Here is a 17,924-nt window from a genome sequence, read left to right as displayed (position 1 = left end):
AAGAAAAGAGTGGCCTGAGAGTGCTCCTGCTTTTCTATCTTGCAAGACACTCTTGCAATCACAACACATTTTAAAGAGGGTGTTAAAATAGAAATAGCTGGGCTCCAGATCTTGATCAAACACCCAAACCCATCTTACAGTTCTGAAATGTACATACATAATTGTCCAAACAGCAAAAAAGCTACAAGCCTTAAAGATATTAAAGGACAAACAGTTCACCGTCAATATATAACCACTAGATGGCAGCAGCAAAACATGCTTATGGAGAGTAGTAGTGTGATTGAGTGAGTGAGTGAGTGAGTGAGTGAGTGAGTGAGTGAGTGAGTGAGTGAGTGAGTGAGTGAGTGAGTGAGTGAGTGAGTGAGTGAGTGAGTGAGTGAGTGAGTGAGTGAGTGAGTGAGTGAGTGAGTGAGTGAGTGTGTGTGTGTGTGTGTGTGTGTGTGTGTGTGTGTGTGTGTGTGTGTGCTTGAGAGAGAGGAAGAGAGCATGTGTTGTAGGGTTGGATAGACACATTTAGAAAAAGAAAAAAAAACTTCCATAAAGAATTACCATGAAGAGCTAATAAATATACTCTCAGAGTCTGAACATACAACGTGTGTGCTAGTATTTAAAGAAGAAATTAATGCTTGCCGACTTACATCAAACTCATTGAGGGCAGCAGCCAGTTCTCCAATGCCGGCATGGCCGTGCTTCTCATCAGTGGGCGAGTTGGCCTGAGCAGCGCTGGAAATGCCTCCTATGGCCTCCTGAACCTGCTTGAACACGTAGTCTCGGTTGGCACGTGTGGCCGCCACATCTGGGTGGCGCAGGAAGGCCTGTGAGGCCGTATACAGCATGGTGGCGTTCTTCTTAAGGGCCCCACGTGCAGCGGCCATCTCATCTCGACACTGGGGGTCTTTCAGCTCCTGAGAAGGTGATAAATTATCTCATGTAAGCACTAATAATCAATTTTATTCAGTGTTTGATGAACAGAGTGCATATTTTAAAAGTATGAAAGATCCTACACAATATATGTTAGGGACCAACATTTATTTCTCACAGTGTTTGAACAGTGCGTCAAAAAAAGACAAGGACTTGTGTTGGCCCCATTAATTCAGAACAGTGCCAAACAGAGAATAAACTGATCTCAGTTCAAGACATTTCCTGTCAAAAACAAGTGTGTGTGTCCCATCTGATGAACTGGTGTTGTTCCAGCCATACAAGGTTAGTGCAGCGTCAGCAGATCAGTAACCCTGCAGCTGGATGGGATTCAGCGCTGTGTTCTGCTCAGGGACAGTTCAGTCGGGTGGATACATGCCAACATGACACTTGAAGGCAAAAATCTTCTCAAGGCTTTTCTTACATGCACTGGGGGGCATGTAAGACATTCTAACACTTCCATGTCTTATCCTCCTGGGTAAAGTGAGCACAGCTGCTCATATTCTGCTGATTTAGAGGAATATAATTTCAAATGCTACTGGAAAAACATTACTTTATATTACATGACTTACTGTCCATTTGAGCTTATTGCACAAACTGATATACAGTAGTAATCACTGGCATTGAAATTCTAAAATTATGCAAATAACACTTTATTTTGCTTATTATTACCATAAATGATCAATGTACCGTATGTATGAAATAAAACCACCTTAAATGTGTTGGAGCTATGAGTGCCGATGACAGTGCCCCACAACTACTAGTTCAATAAATGATTGAAGGTATACAGGTAAAAGGTTCATTTGTCTGCTTTAATTACCACATTTTCATCTTGTTTGAATCACATAAGTGGCATTGTGTCTGTTTATGAAAACTAACCCTAAACGGACAATTTAAAGCAGATAGAAATGCATATTATTATATGCTTGGCCTATATGTTGTTTGAATTTGACACCAAATAACTCTTGCTAGTCACACAGTTATTTTCTTTCATACATTTTCTGTAGAAGTCTGATAATGGCTATATTTAAATCAATACACTCACTGTGGTTCAGTTTGAGACATCAGCACATGATAGGAAATCTCCAAGACAGAAAGGTGTAGACAGTAATAAAAGCATCCTGCTATGGGAACTCCCTGTACCTCAATGTGACACACATGTCAGGAGTGTTTTACTTGTTCTGATAAAGGGCCTTCAAGTTACCTGCTGTCTCCGGGCTGCCACATAGTTAAGCTTCACCATCTCTTTCCCAAACTCCTTGAAGCGGTTGGCCAGGTCCTGCTCATTGGTCGCATTCTTAACCCCCTCCAGGGCCTCCTCCACCTGTAACACAAACAAATAAATACAGACTCTCCAAAAACTCTGTGGATGCACCTGAAAAATGATCATGCATTGAACCATTTAGTTTAATCCAGTAACAAACCTGAAGCCATAATTGTTACAACATACATTAAGGTAAAACAATAATGGAAAGCTGTATAATTGCAGCCGGGTTTTAAAACACTATAATCATTAAGTTGTGCAGTTTTAATTTGTCTCACTTCAGCTATCTCCATCCCTGATGCAGTTACAGTCTGATTCTAAACTCCTTTCAATCCCTAATGAAAGTGACACACCAGATGTAATGGGAAAGAGAGAAGAGAGAGGGATAACTTTTCAGTGGCCTTTGATGGCAGGGCTTATTCTGGCTCAAGTTAAGCTCCTCAGTGGGCCTCACATGTTTGAGAGCGTGTGTGTTTGTGAGAGGGACAAAGTGAGAATGAAAGTGCGCGCAGGCCGGAGTTTGTTTCAGATAATACCACTTGCTTATCATTCTCCCTACTCTGCATTAGCTTCTCTCTCGAAGCTTGAGACATTTTCACCATCAAGGACTAGGAGACTCTACAGTCAGTGAGTGGGATTGATGTGTGTAGTTAATCACACATGGACACTATGGTGTGATATTTATACAGTACAGTCAGATGTGTGTTCCCAGGATACTCCTACATGCCTCATCTATATGCTAATGTGTGCAGGGGTTTTGATAAAAGCATACATTGATTCTGCGGACTGCTCAACATCACAAAGTCCCTTCTTTAAAATCTGACCTCACTAGTTCAGGAAAACACTTTGCATTCAAGTCTTCCTAATACACGCACAACGAGAGTAGGGAGTGTCATTTCTAGCGCAATATATATATAGATATATGTTAATCAAATATTCTGACTACTCAAACCACAAAAAAACATTAAGCACAATATGCTAGCTCTTTTGCAAAATGATATATTATGTCATTCAAAGTAAGGTGATGATCGCCCCTTACAATTTTCAGGTGGGCCAGCAGCCTCATGACATCCGCCATGTCAGCGAGGATGAGCAGGCGGGTGACAGCAGAGAGCAGGGCGCGGGCGGCCCTCACCATAGTGCCACGCTTCACAGAGGAACACGGGTCATCAGCAAACTCTGACGAGGCAATACGCATCGTCTCTCCTGTGAGGAAAGGGAGAGAACTGTCAGTGGAAGAGAGTGACATTATAGTTAACCTTCGAGCAGACAGTACATTTTAATGTCTGCGAGTAGGTGTATTTGCGTGTGCACAGTATTTTTCAAATATTGCGCATCTCCAGTTGAAGAATTGATTTTTCTTGAATGTGCCTCTGCACTGTAATATATATATACCCAATAAAAGGCCCACCGCTTACTTCCTTAACCCAATCCAGAGCTCATAAAACTGTTTTTTGTTAGAAAATATAGATCAGAAAGTGGCTTTCCTCGGTTTGCTCAAACCCACACAACCACAGAAATCAATGAGCTAGTAACTTCGATGCTTTTCAGAATCATTATGACTGGAGAGTGTATCATGAGTTGCAAAGATGTTGAGTTTTCTTTCAACCATTTCACCTCAAACAGCAGATCCACAATTATCCATCTCACCATGTCCAAAAGGGACCAACTGCAATAACTTTTTTAATCTTTGTTAATCCCTAACTTTGATGCTAGTATACAACCGGCCATCGGTGAGAGAATATGCTAATTATACATAAAGGTTTTCCTGCTGGGTCAGCAGCAAAGTGGCCGTGGGTCAATGCTGGGTGCTTGAGAATAAAACATACTACACAACCCTTCTCCAGTACACCATGCTTTATTCAACCCAAAGTACATTTTATTCCATTAACATGTACATATAATCCTGCATTTACTTGGTCACTTTCAACATTATCTGCATCCTTTATTTTATTGTATTTATTTATGTATATGTATATAGTTAACTTTGGCTGCACTACTTGTAGACTGGTCTATCAACATAACCTGCACTATTTTATTCAAATTTATCCTTCTCATTTTGCACTATTTTTAAAGGAGCTCGGGACCTAAGATTTTCATTGCCATAACTACACTGTAGCTGCTGAGCATCTGAAAAAAAACAAAAAACTGAATCTTGTCTTTAGCAGAGTAGGCGTGCCAGATCTTCTGAAAAAACAATGTTAAGTGTACAGTGTAAAAAGGGCCAAGAACGGACACATTACCTTATCAGAAAAAAAATAAAATAATAACCTGACACCCTGATAGCACACACACACATATGGCAGGTTAACATACTGTTGCTGGTAGTGCCACAGTGATGAGCTGGTTGAGACTGACACTACAAAGGGTGTGATTACTGAATGCCTCTTTGAACTAAAATCAGCATCTATAATTTAATCATGACATGTTGGAGTGGTTTGGGATGATGAGGTCATGACATGTTTGATGGTGTTCTACAATTGATTACCCAATGACCTTAACTAGGCTGATGATGCCATTTGGGATATCTCTATTTGCTGCTAAAGGAGATACTCTGTTAAAACCTGCAAGGCTAAAAGCCATATTTCTAGCATCGTAGATTTAATGATATGAACTAAAATTGTGTTCACTGACATGTAATTATATCGTACCGAGCAAAAGGTGTAAAGAGAGAATAAAGAGAGAGAGACAGTCCCATCAGCAGCCCACTACTGTGAACAAGAGCTTTTCAGCTTTCCCATCTTTTCATAATGGCAGTTAAAGGTTAAGAGATGTGGAGTATTAATGTTCATTGTCAATGTTTTGGTCAAAGTTTATTTTACTGAGTTTCATTCATGGCTTTATTCACAGGACAGAGCCATGCGTCAAAGTGCAGTGTAATTATTCATGAGCACACATACAAAAACAAGTGCAAAAAAGTGACACGTTCAAAACATTGCTTTAGGATATAAAATGTCCTCTATGAACTTTTTACCACAGACTATTTGGTTTTGGATCTCATGCCAAACAGTTGGAAAGATTGATATTTTCCTTTTCTGAGTCAGCTGCAGTGATGACCTGTATGGCAACAGTCTATTTCACGCCTGAAAAGAGCAACGCATTCAAGTCAGTGTTCAACAGCATCGGCGGCCAAGTGGAGCTGACAGTGCAGGATGAGGAATACGGCAACAACACAACACACCGTATGCTGAGCTCCATTCGCTCTTTTTGCTGATGAAGCTATTCAACAGGGAATCCAATTCCATTCTGGGGACAAACATCTGATTCGCATAAAGGCTCACTGACTTGCACTCAGCATAGAAAAGAAACTTTGGAAACTGACTGAGCTCCCTGGAAATATTGAGCATGATTTTTGAAGTAAGAGATGCAGAAGTTTCAGTGTTAAACAACATCTGAAATGTTCAGATTGTTGCTAATGAGACTGGGCTTCTTTAATGTCATAAAATTCGGCAAGGCACATCACATCACAGACAGTCTAAGCTTTAACGATGCGTGACTTTAGGGTAAACAACTCCAGAATCAGGCTCATTACATTCATGAAGGTGCATGCACCAAGTATAGCCCCAAACTAATGGCTATTAAGACACATTTTTAATGGATTAAATGGCTTAAAACTCTTGTCTCTACAAATGTTCTAAAAACACAACTTTAGACATTTGACTGGCTCTTTTTGACACTGAGCACTTAATACTTTCTCCAACACAACTATTTTCAGAGCAATTACTCTCCCTGCCTAGCCTTTAATGCTAGAGAAAACATTGGCACTGCAGTCCTCTCACACAAAATTGTGTAAGCAATATTTATCATTTCAGCTGAGTTGAGGTTCACTTAACTATACAGTGGGGCAAAAAAGTATTTAGTCAGCCACCAATTGTGCAAGTTCTCCCATTTAAAAAGATGAGAGAGGCCTGTAATTTTTATCATAGGTATACCTCAACTATGAGAGACAGAATGAGAAAAAACAATCCAGAAAATCACATTGTAGGATTTTTAATGAATTTATTTTCAAATGATTATGGAAAATAAGTATTTGGTCAATAACAAAAGTTCATCTCAATACTTTGTTATATACCCTTTGTTGGCAATGACAGAGGTCAAACGTTTTCTGTAAGTCTTCACAAGGTTTTCACACACTGTTGCTGGTATTTTGGCCCATTCCTCCATGCAGATCTCCTCTAAAGCAGTGATGTTTTGGGGCTGTCACTGGGCAACACGGACTTTCAACTCCCTCCAAAGATTTTCTATGGGGTTGAGATCTGGAGACTGGCTAGGCCACTCCAGGACCTTGAAATGCTTCTTACGAAGCCACTCCTTCGTTGCCCTGGCGGTGTGTTTGGGATCATGGTCATGCTGAAAGACCCAGCCACGCTTCATCTTCAGTGCCCTTGCTGATGGAAGGAGGTTTTCACTCAAAATCTCACGATACATGGCCCCATTCATTCTTTCCTTTACACGGATCAGTCGTCCTGGTCCCTTTGCAGAAAAACAGCCCCAAAGCACGATGTTTCCACCCCCATGCTTCACAGTAGGTATGGTGTTCTTTGGATGCAACTCTGCATTCTTTCTCCTCCAAACACGACGAGTTGAGTTTTTACCAAAACGTTCTATTTTGGTTTCATCTGACCATATGACATTCTCCCAATCCTCTTCTGGATCATCCAAATGCCCTCTAGCAAACTTCAGACGGGCCTGGACATGTACTGGCTTAAGCAGGGGGACACGTCTGGAACTGCAGGATTTAAGTCCCTGGCGGCGTAGTGTGTTACTGATGGTAGCCTCTGTTACTTTGGTCCCAGCTCTCTGCAGGTCATTCCCTAGGTCCCCCCGTGTGGTTCTGGGATTTTTGCTCACCGTTCTTGTGATCATTTTGACCCCACGGGGTGAGATCTTGCGTGGAGCCCCAGATCGAGGGAGATTAGCAGTGGTCTTGTATGTCTTCCATTTTCGAATAATTGCTCCCACAGTTGATTTCTTCACACCAAGCTGCTTACCTATTGCAGATTCAGTTTTCCCAGCCTGGTGCAGGTCTACAATTTTGTCTCTGGTCTCCTTTGACAGCTCTTTGGTCTTGGCCATAGTGGAGTTTGGAGTATGACTGTTTGAGGTTGTGGACAGGTGTCTTTTATACTGATAACGAGTTCAAAAAGGTGCCATTAATACAGGTAACGAGTGGAGGACAGAGGAGCCTCTTAAAGAAGAAGTTACAGGTCTGTGAGAGCCAGAAATATTGCTTGTTTGTTATTGACCAAATACTTATTTTACCGAGGAATTTACCAATTAATTCTTTAAAAATCCTACAATGTGATTTTCAGGATTTTTTTTTCTCATTTTGTCTCTCATAGTTGAGGTATACCTATGATAAAAATTACAGGCCTCTCTCATCTTTTTAAATGGGAGAACTTGCACAATTGGTGGCTGACTAAATTCTTTTTTGCCCCACTGTATCTGTAAAATCTGCACAATTTCAGGTTCAGTATGTTCAACATTGGCACATTCAGTATGGCTGTATTAGTGGGTTGCATTACAATACAAAGGTGGTCTTGTTTTTTAGTGTGCCCTACAGTATGCACCTCTATATCACAGACTTTTTACCATTATGGGACTTTTAATACATAAAAAATGTGTCACAGTTACATTTTAAATGTAAAGCAGTCATATAAATGTAGAAAATAAATATTTCTAAGAGACAGGAGACAGGTGTCAGATGTTTTTAGTCACTACATGCAGTGACTACTATAGGCTGGACTCTTTGAATGCTTCCATTCAAGCAAATGAAACTAAATGTTAAATATGTACTATACATATTTTTCAGATCTTTAATAGTGTTGTCTTTTACAAAAATACAAAAAATCTCAGTAAAACAAAGCCTGTTGGATATGGTAACAGAAGGACCTTAAATGAGACCAAACTCAAGTAGGAAACCTTACTGATGATAGATGGTGCTTAAGAAACAGCTGTGAAAGAACAAGCATGGCGCTGCAAGACCATTCAACAAGCTCACCTTGCTTACGAACATCCTCCACAGCAGCGATGAGCTCTTCCTTAAGGTCATGGCTGTCTTTGGCAATCTGCTCACCCTTTTCCAAAAAGTTCTGGGTAGCCTGCTCAACAGACACTGCCAGGACGTGCGCCTTCTTGGAGCGGCCCTTCTTCTTACTGGATGGCCCTTTGTTGCTGGTGTTAACCAGGGTAGTCACCTGGAAAAGAGGACAGGTCATTATAGATGGTTAAATAACAATCACAATAAAAAAACAAATGATACGGTGAAAGATTAAAGCTTTTCGCAATATATGCAGGGACAGTGTTATCCTGGTATTGGAGGTCAGGGCACTTTGTAGAGATCAGCGACTGACAATTATAATAAAAAACTGAGTTAGGATTGAAACTGTAAATTGAAAATGACACGAAAAGAGGTATGGGTATAGATTTAAATGTGTTTATGGCATATTGTGTTGTTTGTTATATCGAAAGGTCACAGCAAATGATTAAAGCAGCATTACAAATATATTATAATTATTTTCATAATCATATTTAAATCTCGAAAAAATAACCAATTAACAAAAACTGTGTCCTGCACATACTTGTTCTTAGAATGATGGGAATATATTTGGTCCTGAAACAACTTCGGAAACAATTATTCATGACTTTCTGTATAACAAGTGCTTCCATGATTATAATGAGGCAATTCCTTATGAATGCTACAGCGACAGGAACTACAATTCAATCAGGTACATTGCCTCATCTTAGACAGGACTCACTTGTAATACTTATCTCTCTGTTTAAGTAGGAGTGCTGTAAAGTAAGGTCGTTTCATCAAGATGTCTCATCGGGCAACACACAATCACACAATCGATCAAGTAAATAACATACGGGGACATATGTAAAGTGCAAACACGATGTGTTGGTGCATGTTATTGATGATCTGAGGGTAACTTGCAAAAAGGCCCAATTTGGACAAGCACTCTGCGGCATCCTTACTAAAAGCTAAACGCTTATAGCTAATATCCAATAACAGCACTTTGAAGAGCTTCAGAGTTTAAACATATCTGTGAAACACCTGAAGATAATCAGGACATGCGTTGAGAAAGTGTGTCTAGTTTAAGTTTCTCCCAAGAAAAAATACTTGAAACTAAATATATCTACATTTAGTTTTAATGAATGTGCCGAGAGAGAGAGAGAGAGAGAGAGAGAGAGAGAGAGAGAGACGGAGAGAGAGAGAGACCTTTATTAATAACCCGAAGGAAATTACCATCAAAGCAAAATGATCCCCTTCTCTGAAACAGAACATCTAACTATGAAATGAATAAACTCTCAGGACGCTATGAAAACAATCACTACCGCATGTCAATAACTCACTAAGGGGTTAAGGTATTTCCAATGCTTGTATTCCAATGACACGTTAGCTGAACACAATGTCAGTCTGAGGCCAAGGAGGAAGCATAATTGCTCATTACACACAGACAGATTTTGCTGTAGGAGTGTCAGTCTGACAGTAGCCGCACTTACACAATGGGGTGATGTGATTAGTTTGAAGAATATATCAGAGACGTCCACTCTGAAAAGCCCCAAAAGCAAAGTTCTGTCCTGTCTAGGCTGGATTACTTAAGGGCTTCTAGACTGGAATAAACACTTTAATTATGTATGTCCTCACTAAGGATGGATCCAGGAATAGTAGGGCTGATAAAAACACTGAGTTACCCAAGTATTTTTTGCACTAAAATGTAGGCGTAACTCATAATTTACTAAAATGTGTATGTTTTAGTTCTGTATTAAAAGCCACTCTGACAACTAACTTTGATACATCTGTCTACCATCAGCTCATCCGCTCAACTTCACCACACACAGCTGAACGGGCGCTCATTATGAAGTGCAGTGGTGTGTTCATTTCAATCTAAGTTTGTTGAATCAATAACTCATCATTATATTTACACATGAAAGCACACGAAAACCTGTGCACACAATCACCCAACACCTCACACACAGACACACACAATGTGCTGGTTGCCCATATGAAAGAGTGGATTCATCCCTGCCGACACAAACAGAAACAAACAAACGTCCTGTTCCTTCAACTTCTCACTCACAGACCGCATTGGGAAGTCTTGAGATTGTTTGAGCAAGTAAATCATCAATACATGGATGTGTGCAGGTTCATCCGATAGCATATGCAGGAAAGTTATTTCCGCCTGTGCAGGTCCCTAATAACAACACCCTAACTTCTATACGTCTGATTATAACACCATCGTATTATAATCCTGAACCAAAAGGGGATAACATTACATAATACTACTCTACATGGGGGCACCACACGTAAAGACAGCTTAAGCCACCGCTAGTTTATGAACAGCTTCATGATATGGTAATAGTTAATTGTCCTTGTTTTTTTTTAACACAAATGGCAAAAATATCCTCTTAAAGGTCTCCCATTATGCTATATTTGAACAATATATTGTTGGGCAATATCTATACAAAACTTGTCTGAAGTGTTTTGCTCAAAATACCAAACAGATCACCCATTGTAGCATGCCTCATACCCCTCTATTTCAGCCCTGTTCCTGAAGTGCTGATTATGTGACTGTCACTTTAAATTTGAGCTAACCTGAAGCTGGCCACGCCCCTTTGGAGCATCATGCATTACGAGTTTCTAACAGAGAAACTCAGCTAAATGCTGCCCTGATTAAACCCCATATTATGTTCAAAACCACCAAGCATTATTTCTGAAACACTTCTCAGTGTTTACCACTAGAACAGAGACATTATATGTATTATATATACAACAACTCTTAAGTCCCTCCAGCAGACATCCTGCTGAATACACAGACACACAGATGTGCTGCGGAGGGGATTGAGCTCTCTATTGCGGACAATAGGTTGGGATGTGTCACATGGGTGGGAAGTTGCCAGGAGTTCAATGTAAAGTCAGCCCACATTTTTGGTTATGATGTCATAACGGCAGCAAAACCGTTTTTAGAGATATGGGTAAGGAGGAAAAGAGAGAGGGTTGTATTTTCTGACACTTTGTGAGTCTTCTTACACACCGGGGACACGTATTTATGTATAAAATACATCAACAAGTGCATTTTGCATAATAGGGGACCTTTAAGTTATCAACACAAAATGCCCATATAAACAAACCATCAAATCTCTTCATAGCCTATTTAATCCCAACATGGTGTTTTATTATAATAATTAGACCTTTTGTTTAACTCTGGGATAAAGTCATAGTGTAGTTTTCAAAAAAAGTGACACTTTAAAAACAGGTCGGAGAAGAAGTCAGATCCTGTACTTAACTCAAAGTAGAAGTACCAGATTATAGGAATAATCTGTTAAAGGCTAAATGTTACTCAAGTAAAAGTACAAAAGTATTAACATCAAAATATAATTAAAGTACCAAAAGTAAAAGTACAAAAAGGTCCATATTAAAATAATATATCTTATGTTTTAATTATAATCATTGATGCATTTAAAGTGTTATCAAAGCTGGTAAAGGTGCAGCTAGTTTTAATGACCGTGTATACTGCAGGGTAGCAGGTGAATTGACTCCAGCTGTAACTAAAGTCTGATTTAAGTTTGGAGTATTTTTCCCATCATTAATACAAATGTGTAAAGTAGCTTAAGGTACTAAATACATTTACTTGAGTAAAAGTACATGATTTACTGAATTGTAGCAGAGTACTAGTAGAAAGTAGCATAAAATGGAAATACTCAAGTAAAGTACTATACAAGTCCCTCAAAATTGTATATAAGTACAGTACTTGAGTAAATGTACTTACTTGACACCACTGACATTAAAACACAGTATTTCCCTAATCTACCCTGCTAAAAGTAAATGATTTGATGAAGAACTCCTTAAATGCAATGTGGAAATGTTAATTATACTTTTCACTCTTGTATATTGGACGTGTAGTATGTTTTCATCAATGATCACGTAGTGTTTCATGAAGTCTCATTGAGGTTCATTGTTTAGGAGTGGAGACTGGGAAGGCCATGAGAGGTATCTGACTTCATTGCAGTGTTAATGAAAACATGATTTAATTTGTCTGGCACAGTGCGTGGTGGCACTATAATCATGTGGAAATAGTGTTTGCAGTGCACTCGGTCCTTTATATATTTTTGTAGCTGTTTTTCAATCAAGCAGAGCAATAATTGGGCCTAATGACATCCATAAGTTGGCCGCTCATACCATTACACATTAGATTCACTGCCAACAGCTGGCAACAGACACTGTGGGTTAAAGGCAGCACCGTAAATATGTCTGCTGGAAAAAGGATGACAGATAAGTCCTTTCATCACTTCATCATGTCATACTATTTTCAATCGTTAAAGGTTCTGTGTCCATTACTGTATATGTTCTCACCAGATTCAAAAGATTATTTAATATGTGAGTGTTTTGAATTATAAAAAAGGGGTAGCATGTATGCTCTTTTCTAAATGTATGTGGTTGATTCTATTCCTTAAGGACCCCACATTTGTGTGGTTTTGCAGATATACAGTAATTACATTGAATACTGTCACAGAAGTAAAAATAATTGTTGAAAATAATGAAGCAACTTTGGGAGCTATCTGTTGCAGAGTCTACTTCCTTCAGAAATGTTTGCTGGAAGATATTAAGTCACGTGTAGGCTTTAGATGCATCTTTTATCCTGGCTGGACCTAACGTGTATGTCTGAATCATGCCTTGAGCAGCTCTTCAATATAACAGAGGATCAGGATACAGAGTTACGGGTGTGACTCTGCATGATTCATCTGCACTTCAAATGCTCATTTATTCATTAACAAAGAGCTGGGCTGTGGAATACACAAAGAGAAGGCTACTGCATGTCTCATGTAGCCTTCTGAAGGGACTGACTCAGAAAAATGTCAAGGAAGTTGGCGTGCTGTTTTGCAACAGTGACTTACAAAAAGAAAAAGCTCTATGTATATTTAATTATGCCCACAATAACCTCACAACATACACTGAGGCTGAGGTCATTTATATACCTACAGTATGCAATTCAAACTGTGCTATTTTTAGGATATTCTTTGTCTGCATGCAGATTCCTAGCTGCATATCCTCAAAAAGACAGAGGAAACAGATGCAAACTGATAGGAGATGTGCATTATAGGCCTTTGTCACAGCAGACAGCTTGGGTAGGCAGGAAAAGCACAAGTTGGTTATAAATTTAACAATGGCTCTGTTCTGTTTAAGTGTCCCAATGAGCCATGACAGTGTGACAGTGAGTGAGCCAGCATGCACTGTACCAGGCTATACTTTTCAAAGACAGACCTGACAGTTGAAGTGATTTGATAGCATAGACAGAAAACTAATTTAAAGGATCCATATAAACAGTTAATTAACAATGATTAGATGATATGTGGGAATCAGATTTTTAAAGTTTAAAGAGGGACAAACATTGCAGGCTGGAAAGGCAGTGTGTGTTTCAGGCTGAGTGACGTTAGATTTGGAGGTCCTTAGACCCCACAGCGTTTTACTCGCTAAGAGAACCAAGTTTAATCACTGTCATTTCCACAGAGACACAGCATATGGCAAATTGCCTGTCTGTGTGACTATTGGAACATGTTCAGCACTGACAGGCATCAAGTTCACGCTGGGCCAATTAAGAAGACAGGGAAAGAATGTTGCAACATGATGTAAGCCTCAGACACTACAAGTAATAACTATAAAAGATCATAGAATACCCCCAGTCCACAGACACACACAATTCAACACAACTTTCCTTCTTTCCCAAAAAATAGGATTCAGAAATCCTTTTTAGACATCTGAAATGAAATGCAGTTGAAGCTAATCGAAATGGAACAGAAGAATTACCAGACAATACTGTAGTGCATTTTGGAGAGGTTTTTTTTTTGTATATTCATCAGCAGGAAAATAAACAGCAGTGAAAAAACAAAGGTCAAGTCTCTGATGGGCATATTTAAACATTACAATTTGACATGCGTGGGTCTTATCAACTTAGAAGCATTATAGACAGTGGTGGTAACATAGGGTCTATCTCCTCTCGACAGAGTCCTACCCTCTGTCCTTCTGATTGCCGTCTAGTGCTACAGCTAAATCTGGGATGGTATGATTGAGTCCAAGATTTCTGGGTTAGCAAGTCTTATTTTATCCATCTTATTTCCTCCAACAGGATATCAGCAAAGAACAGGCTTGGTAGTGGAATATCCTTACGTCCTAGTTTTTTTAGCTGGGCTCATAGCTTCTGTTGGTGCATCTTCATGTGCCACAGTTGATAGCAAGTTAATAAATTACACACCAAGGAACTTTTAGTTTAACGAGTTTGTAGCATCAAATAACATTTGAATTTGTGTAAAGATTGTTATCTATTAACCTAACTTATCTGTATAACCTCAGACATAGTATTTTACTACAGGGCACATTTGGTCATCCAATGATTCAAGGTTTAGTTCAACCTGTTCTCTCACATAGCCACAGGGCCTACCTTAGCAAAGAGTAGTCGAATGATAAATTGTGTCATAAAGAACTATTGTGCGTATCATGGCTTCAACACAAAACTGAATCTGTTGTTACCAATCCAAATAAAAAAAAACTACCAGGGACAAAGACTTATTAAAAGGATCCCTCAGGGAAGGAGGTAGAAATAAAAGAAGTTTGCAAAAAGGAAATTAAGTGGACCAGAGTAATGTTTGCCAAGTGCATCCAAATGTGGCCTAATACCAAACAAAACAAATGCAGTGTCTGGGAAATGCAGCCTTGCCCTTTTCTGCCAGCTGGTAATTGGCCCTGGGCCGGCCCATTTATCGTGTGTAATCGCAGCACTGCTTGGATTTTCATGCAAGACCACACTGGGTTCTTTCCATACAGCCACAAGTTATGTCACCTCTCAGGCCTGACTGCTACCACAAACTTTGGTATGTAGATATGGTCATATATATATATATATATTAAAAAAAGCAAAGGATAGTATCTTACGAACATACTTAATAGGAGTGTTCATCAGCTCTATCGGGGGCATGTGTGAAATGGAGTGTTAATATGACTCAAAGCAGTGAGTCGTGGGAATGAGTGAACCGACATGTCTCTATTACTTCAGCCAATTACACATTTGTTTTTCACTGAGCCCACAAATATTTCAGTAAGCAAACATATTTTTAACATGGCATTAATACTGCAGAGTTAGAATGAGAAGAGTTGACATGCGTGATGGGATGGAAAAAGAGTTCAAGGAGAAAATAAGGAAATAACAGCAACAGTATAAAATATTGAATAATTTGCCAACTGAAGAGGGTTGTGTTCTGCCTGATGAGGGGAGGATTACAAATTCAAGTGTCACTTCTAAAGGAGAGGTTTAAATTCAATTTGGTTATTCCATAAAAGTTTGCACATATGTTACCAGTGAGCTCTCATGTATGAGTTCCGAGATTTTCAGGGATTAGGCAGACAGTCAACAAAAAAGCTCTTAATCATTACGAACACAAAACAACTACAGGCAGCTGAACAGATACAGCATTTGCCATGCTACCAACAACAAATGAATATGTCAGGGTTCATTTTTAGATGGTAAATATTGCTGGAAACAGATGTAGACAGTGTTATACCCTGACTGTGGATAACAGTCAATTCCTGGGTGAGTTTTCTTCCTTAGGAATATTTCCAAATGTTCCCAAAGATTTATTGTGCAAGGAATAAGACACACAGAAACACACCCTGCAATGACCACAGAGACACATCAGGACATGATCAAACAAAAAGAAAAGACAAGATCACAGATGCGCTGCGAGAACAAATAATCAAAAGTGGCTGAGCAGACAAAAGAACACATTTGAACATGGCTCTCATGCGGATTTGGAAGAGAGGAGCGTGATAATCTAGGAAAAGAAGAGCGAAAAATCACATCCACATGGATTGGCATGTATTTCCATTAGCAACATGTTAACAAATTCTGAGTTCTTCAGTTATGTGTTGAACTAAAACTCCCTCACGCTGCAATAACACTATTCTTCAAACACATCGTGCAGAAAGAGCTGAGCTGGGTCCATATACTGTAGGTTGCGGCACCTTTTGTTTTCAGGCCACAGTTTACCGTCTTCAACCCAACCATTTCCAACATTCTTATTTCTCAAAGTTTCATTAGCAGTGATACATTTGATAGAAATAATCGATTAAGCTCCAGCTTTTTAATCCTGCTCAAGAAAGTGGGATGTTATCTCAGATATGCAAGATTGCTGGTGGCTTGAAAGCAAATAATTGCACATTAGTAAAATGTTGTGCTGAATTAATAATACAAACATTTCTTACCAAAGCCTTGGTAAACAGATTTGGTTTGTCTAAAATTGGCATGCGCACGATATGTAGTGTACTCTCTATTGAACAAAATCAGAGAACATGTGAGGTTCATTATCTAAATAGCAAGTAGATATTAAAGCATATTGCATTCAGGCTCAAGTTGGAAACCGTTAACAGGTAACACATAAGTGATTATTCTGCGGCATGGTGATGCTAACCTTTCCTCAGGCTGTAGGAGTTGTTGTGCCTTTCCCTCCCAATTTATTGCTGATCAATAGTATTAAATGCCGTGCGGCCTTTCCTCTTCAGAGCACTGGCCAGTGGACTGTCCACTCAGTAGTAAATCCCCGTGGCTCTGCGTAGCCATTCAATTTTCCGCCTTCAGCCTCTGAGACTCGCATCCAACGAATGAGTGATGCACTTTAACTGCTGAACATTAGGTAAGCGGCAAGTGCATGTGTATGTGTGTGTGCACTTGTAGCCAATTGCACACAAGCATCATCATGCACACTGTGTGCTGTACACAGCTTCTGAGAAATTCTGTTAACCCTTGGCACCCTACCACAGTGAGTGATATACATACAGTAACCTTCCCTTTGAAATAATTGATGAGGCCGTTTAAGCCCATGTGTAAAGTGCATAATGTGTGCTAAAGCTCTTGGGACAAAGGCAAGACAAGGTCTTGTTAATTTTTCCAAGTGCTGAATCAATCACCTAGTTGTGAGAAGAAACAAAAAAAAAGACTTGTTTGCATACAGTGGGCGCTTTGATGGCTTCAGGCCATGTAACACACAGGGTGTTCACACAAACAAGATCTTCACCTACTTTCCTGATGATATAAACTATGCCTGCCATTTGCATCTGCACAACACCACCGCCCTAAGACTATGGGGTTGCTTTACACTGAAGGCTATGTTTACTTTTCACCATACCCTGTTATTTAAAATATATTTTGAAGTTAACAAGTGGTGAAGTGCAAAGCATTGAGGATTAGCAAGCATTAGGATTGGTACCTGAAAAGGTTTTAGGGTTGCCGGGGCGAAGGCTTTTAGCAGGAAGTGTCACATTATAGGGGTGTCAAGGCCTGACATTCTTAACCAGACAGCATGCTCGCTGGCAATATCCTCAAAAAACCTTCTAAAAGCACACTTAGTTTAAAAGCGTGAGATGAACGTTAGGGAGGAACATTGATCATCAATGGTGAAAAAGATCAAAACCTGATGAATAATAAAACATAGCGCTGGTTGTCAACTATAGCCATCATTTGTCTTGTTTAGTTGTCCGACTTGAACGATATTTTCACTGACAGGTTAGTTTAATCTGCTGTGTTTTCTCATAATACTTACTTTAAGTTTTGTACAATCAAGAAAAGTAACAAAAACTGTCAAAAAAACCTTATTTAGTAACACATTAGAGCCAATGGAATACATGGTCTCAAATAATGTTTCCCTCATTTTAGGAGAGAATTTCTGAGAACACCACTTATTCAATCTGCTT

The 17,924-nt window shown here is 39.4% G+C and overlaps 1 protein-coding gene across 1 annotated transcript in view; it reads right to left on the bottom strand.

The window, feature by feature from the left end:
* Positions 1–17,924, bottom strand: part of ctnna2 (catenin (cadherin-associated protein), alpha 2) — a 256,736-nt gene that overhangs the window by 206,913 nt on the left and 31,899 nt on the right. The window contains exons 3-6 of the mRNA XM_063882786.1: positions 8,184–8,379; positions 3,222–3,388; positions 2,123–2,242; positions 639–905 (exon numbers count right to left, since the gene is read on the bottom strand). Of these exons, the coding sequence (XP_063738856.1) occupies positions 639–905; positions 2,123–2,242; positions 3,222–3,388; positions 8,184–8,379 (750 nt within the window). The remainder of the gene's footprint in view (positions 1–638; positions 906–2,122; positions 2,243–3,221; positions 3,389–8,183; positions 8,380–17,924) is intronic.

The sequence above is a fragment of the Eleginops maclovinus genome, chromosome 5 (assembly GCF_036324505.1).
Source record: "Eleginops maclovinus isolate JMC-PN-2008 ecotype Puerto Natales chromosome 5, JC_Emac_rtc_rv5, whole genome shotgun sequence".
NCBI classification, from domain to species: Eukaryota; Metazoa; Chordata; class Actinopteri; order Perciformes; family Eleginopidae; genus Eleginops; species Eleginops maclovinus.
The sequence above is the reverse complement of the archived record's forward strand: the minus strand, read 5'-3'. Positions and strand labels throughout refer to the sequence as shown.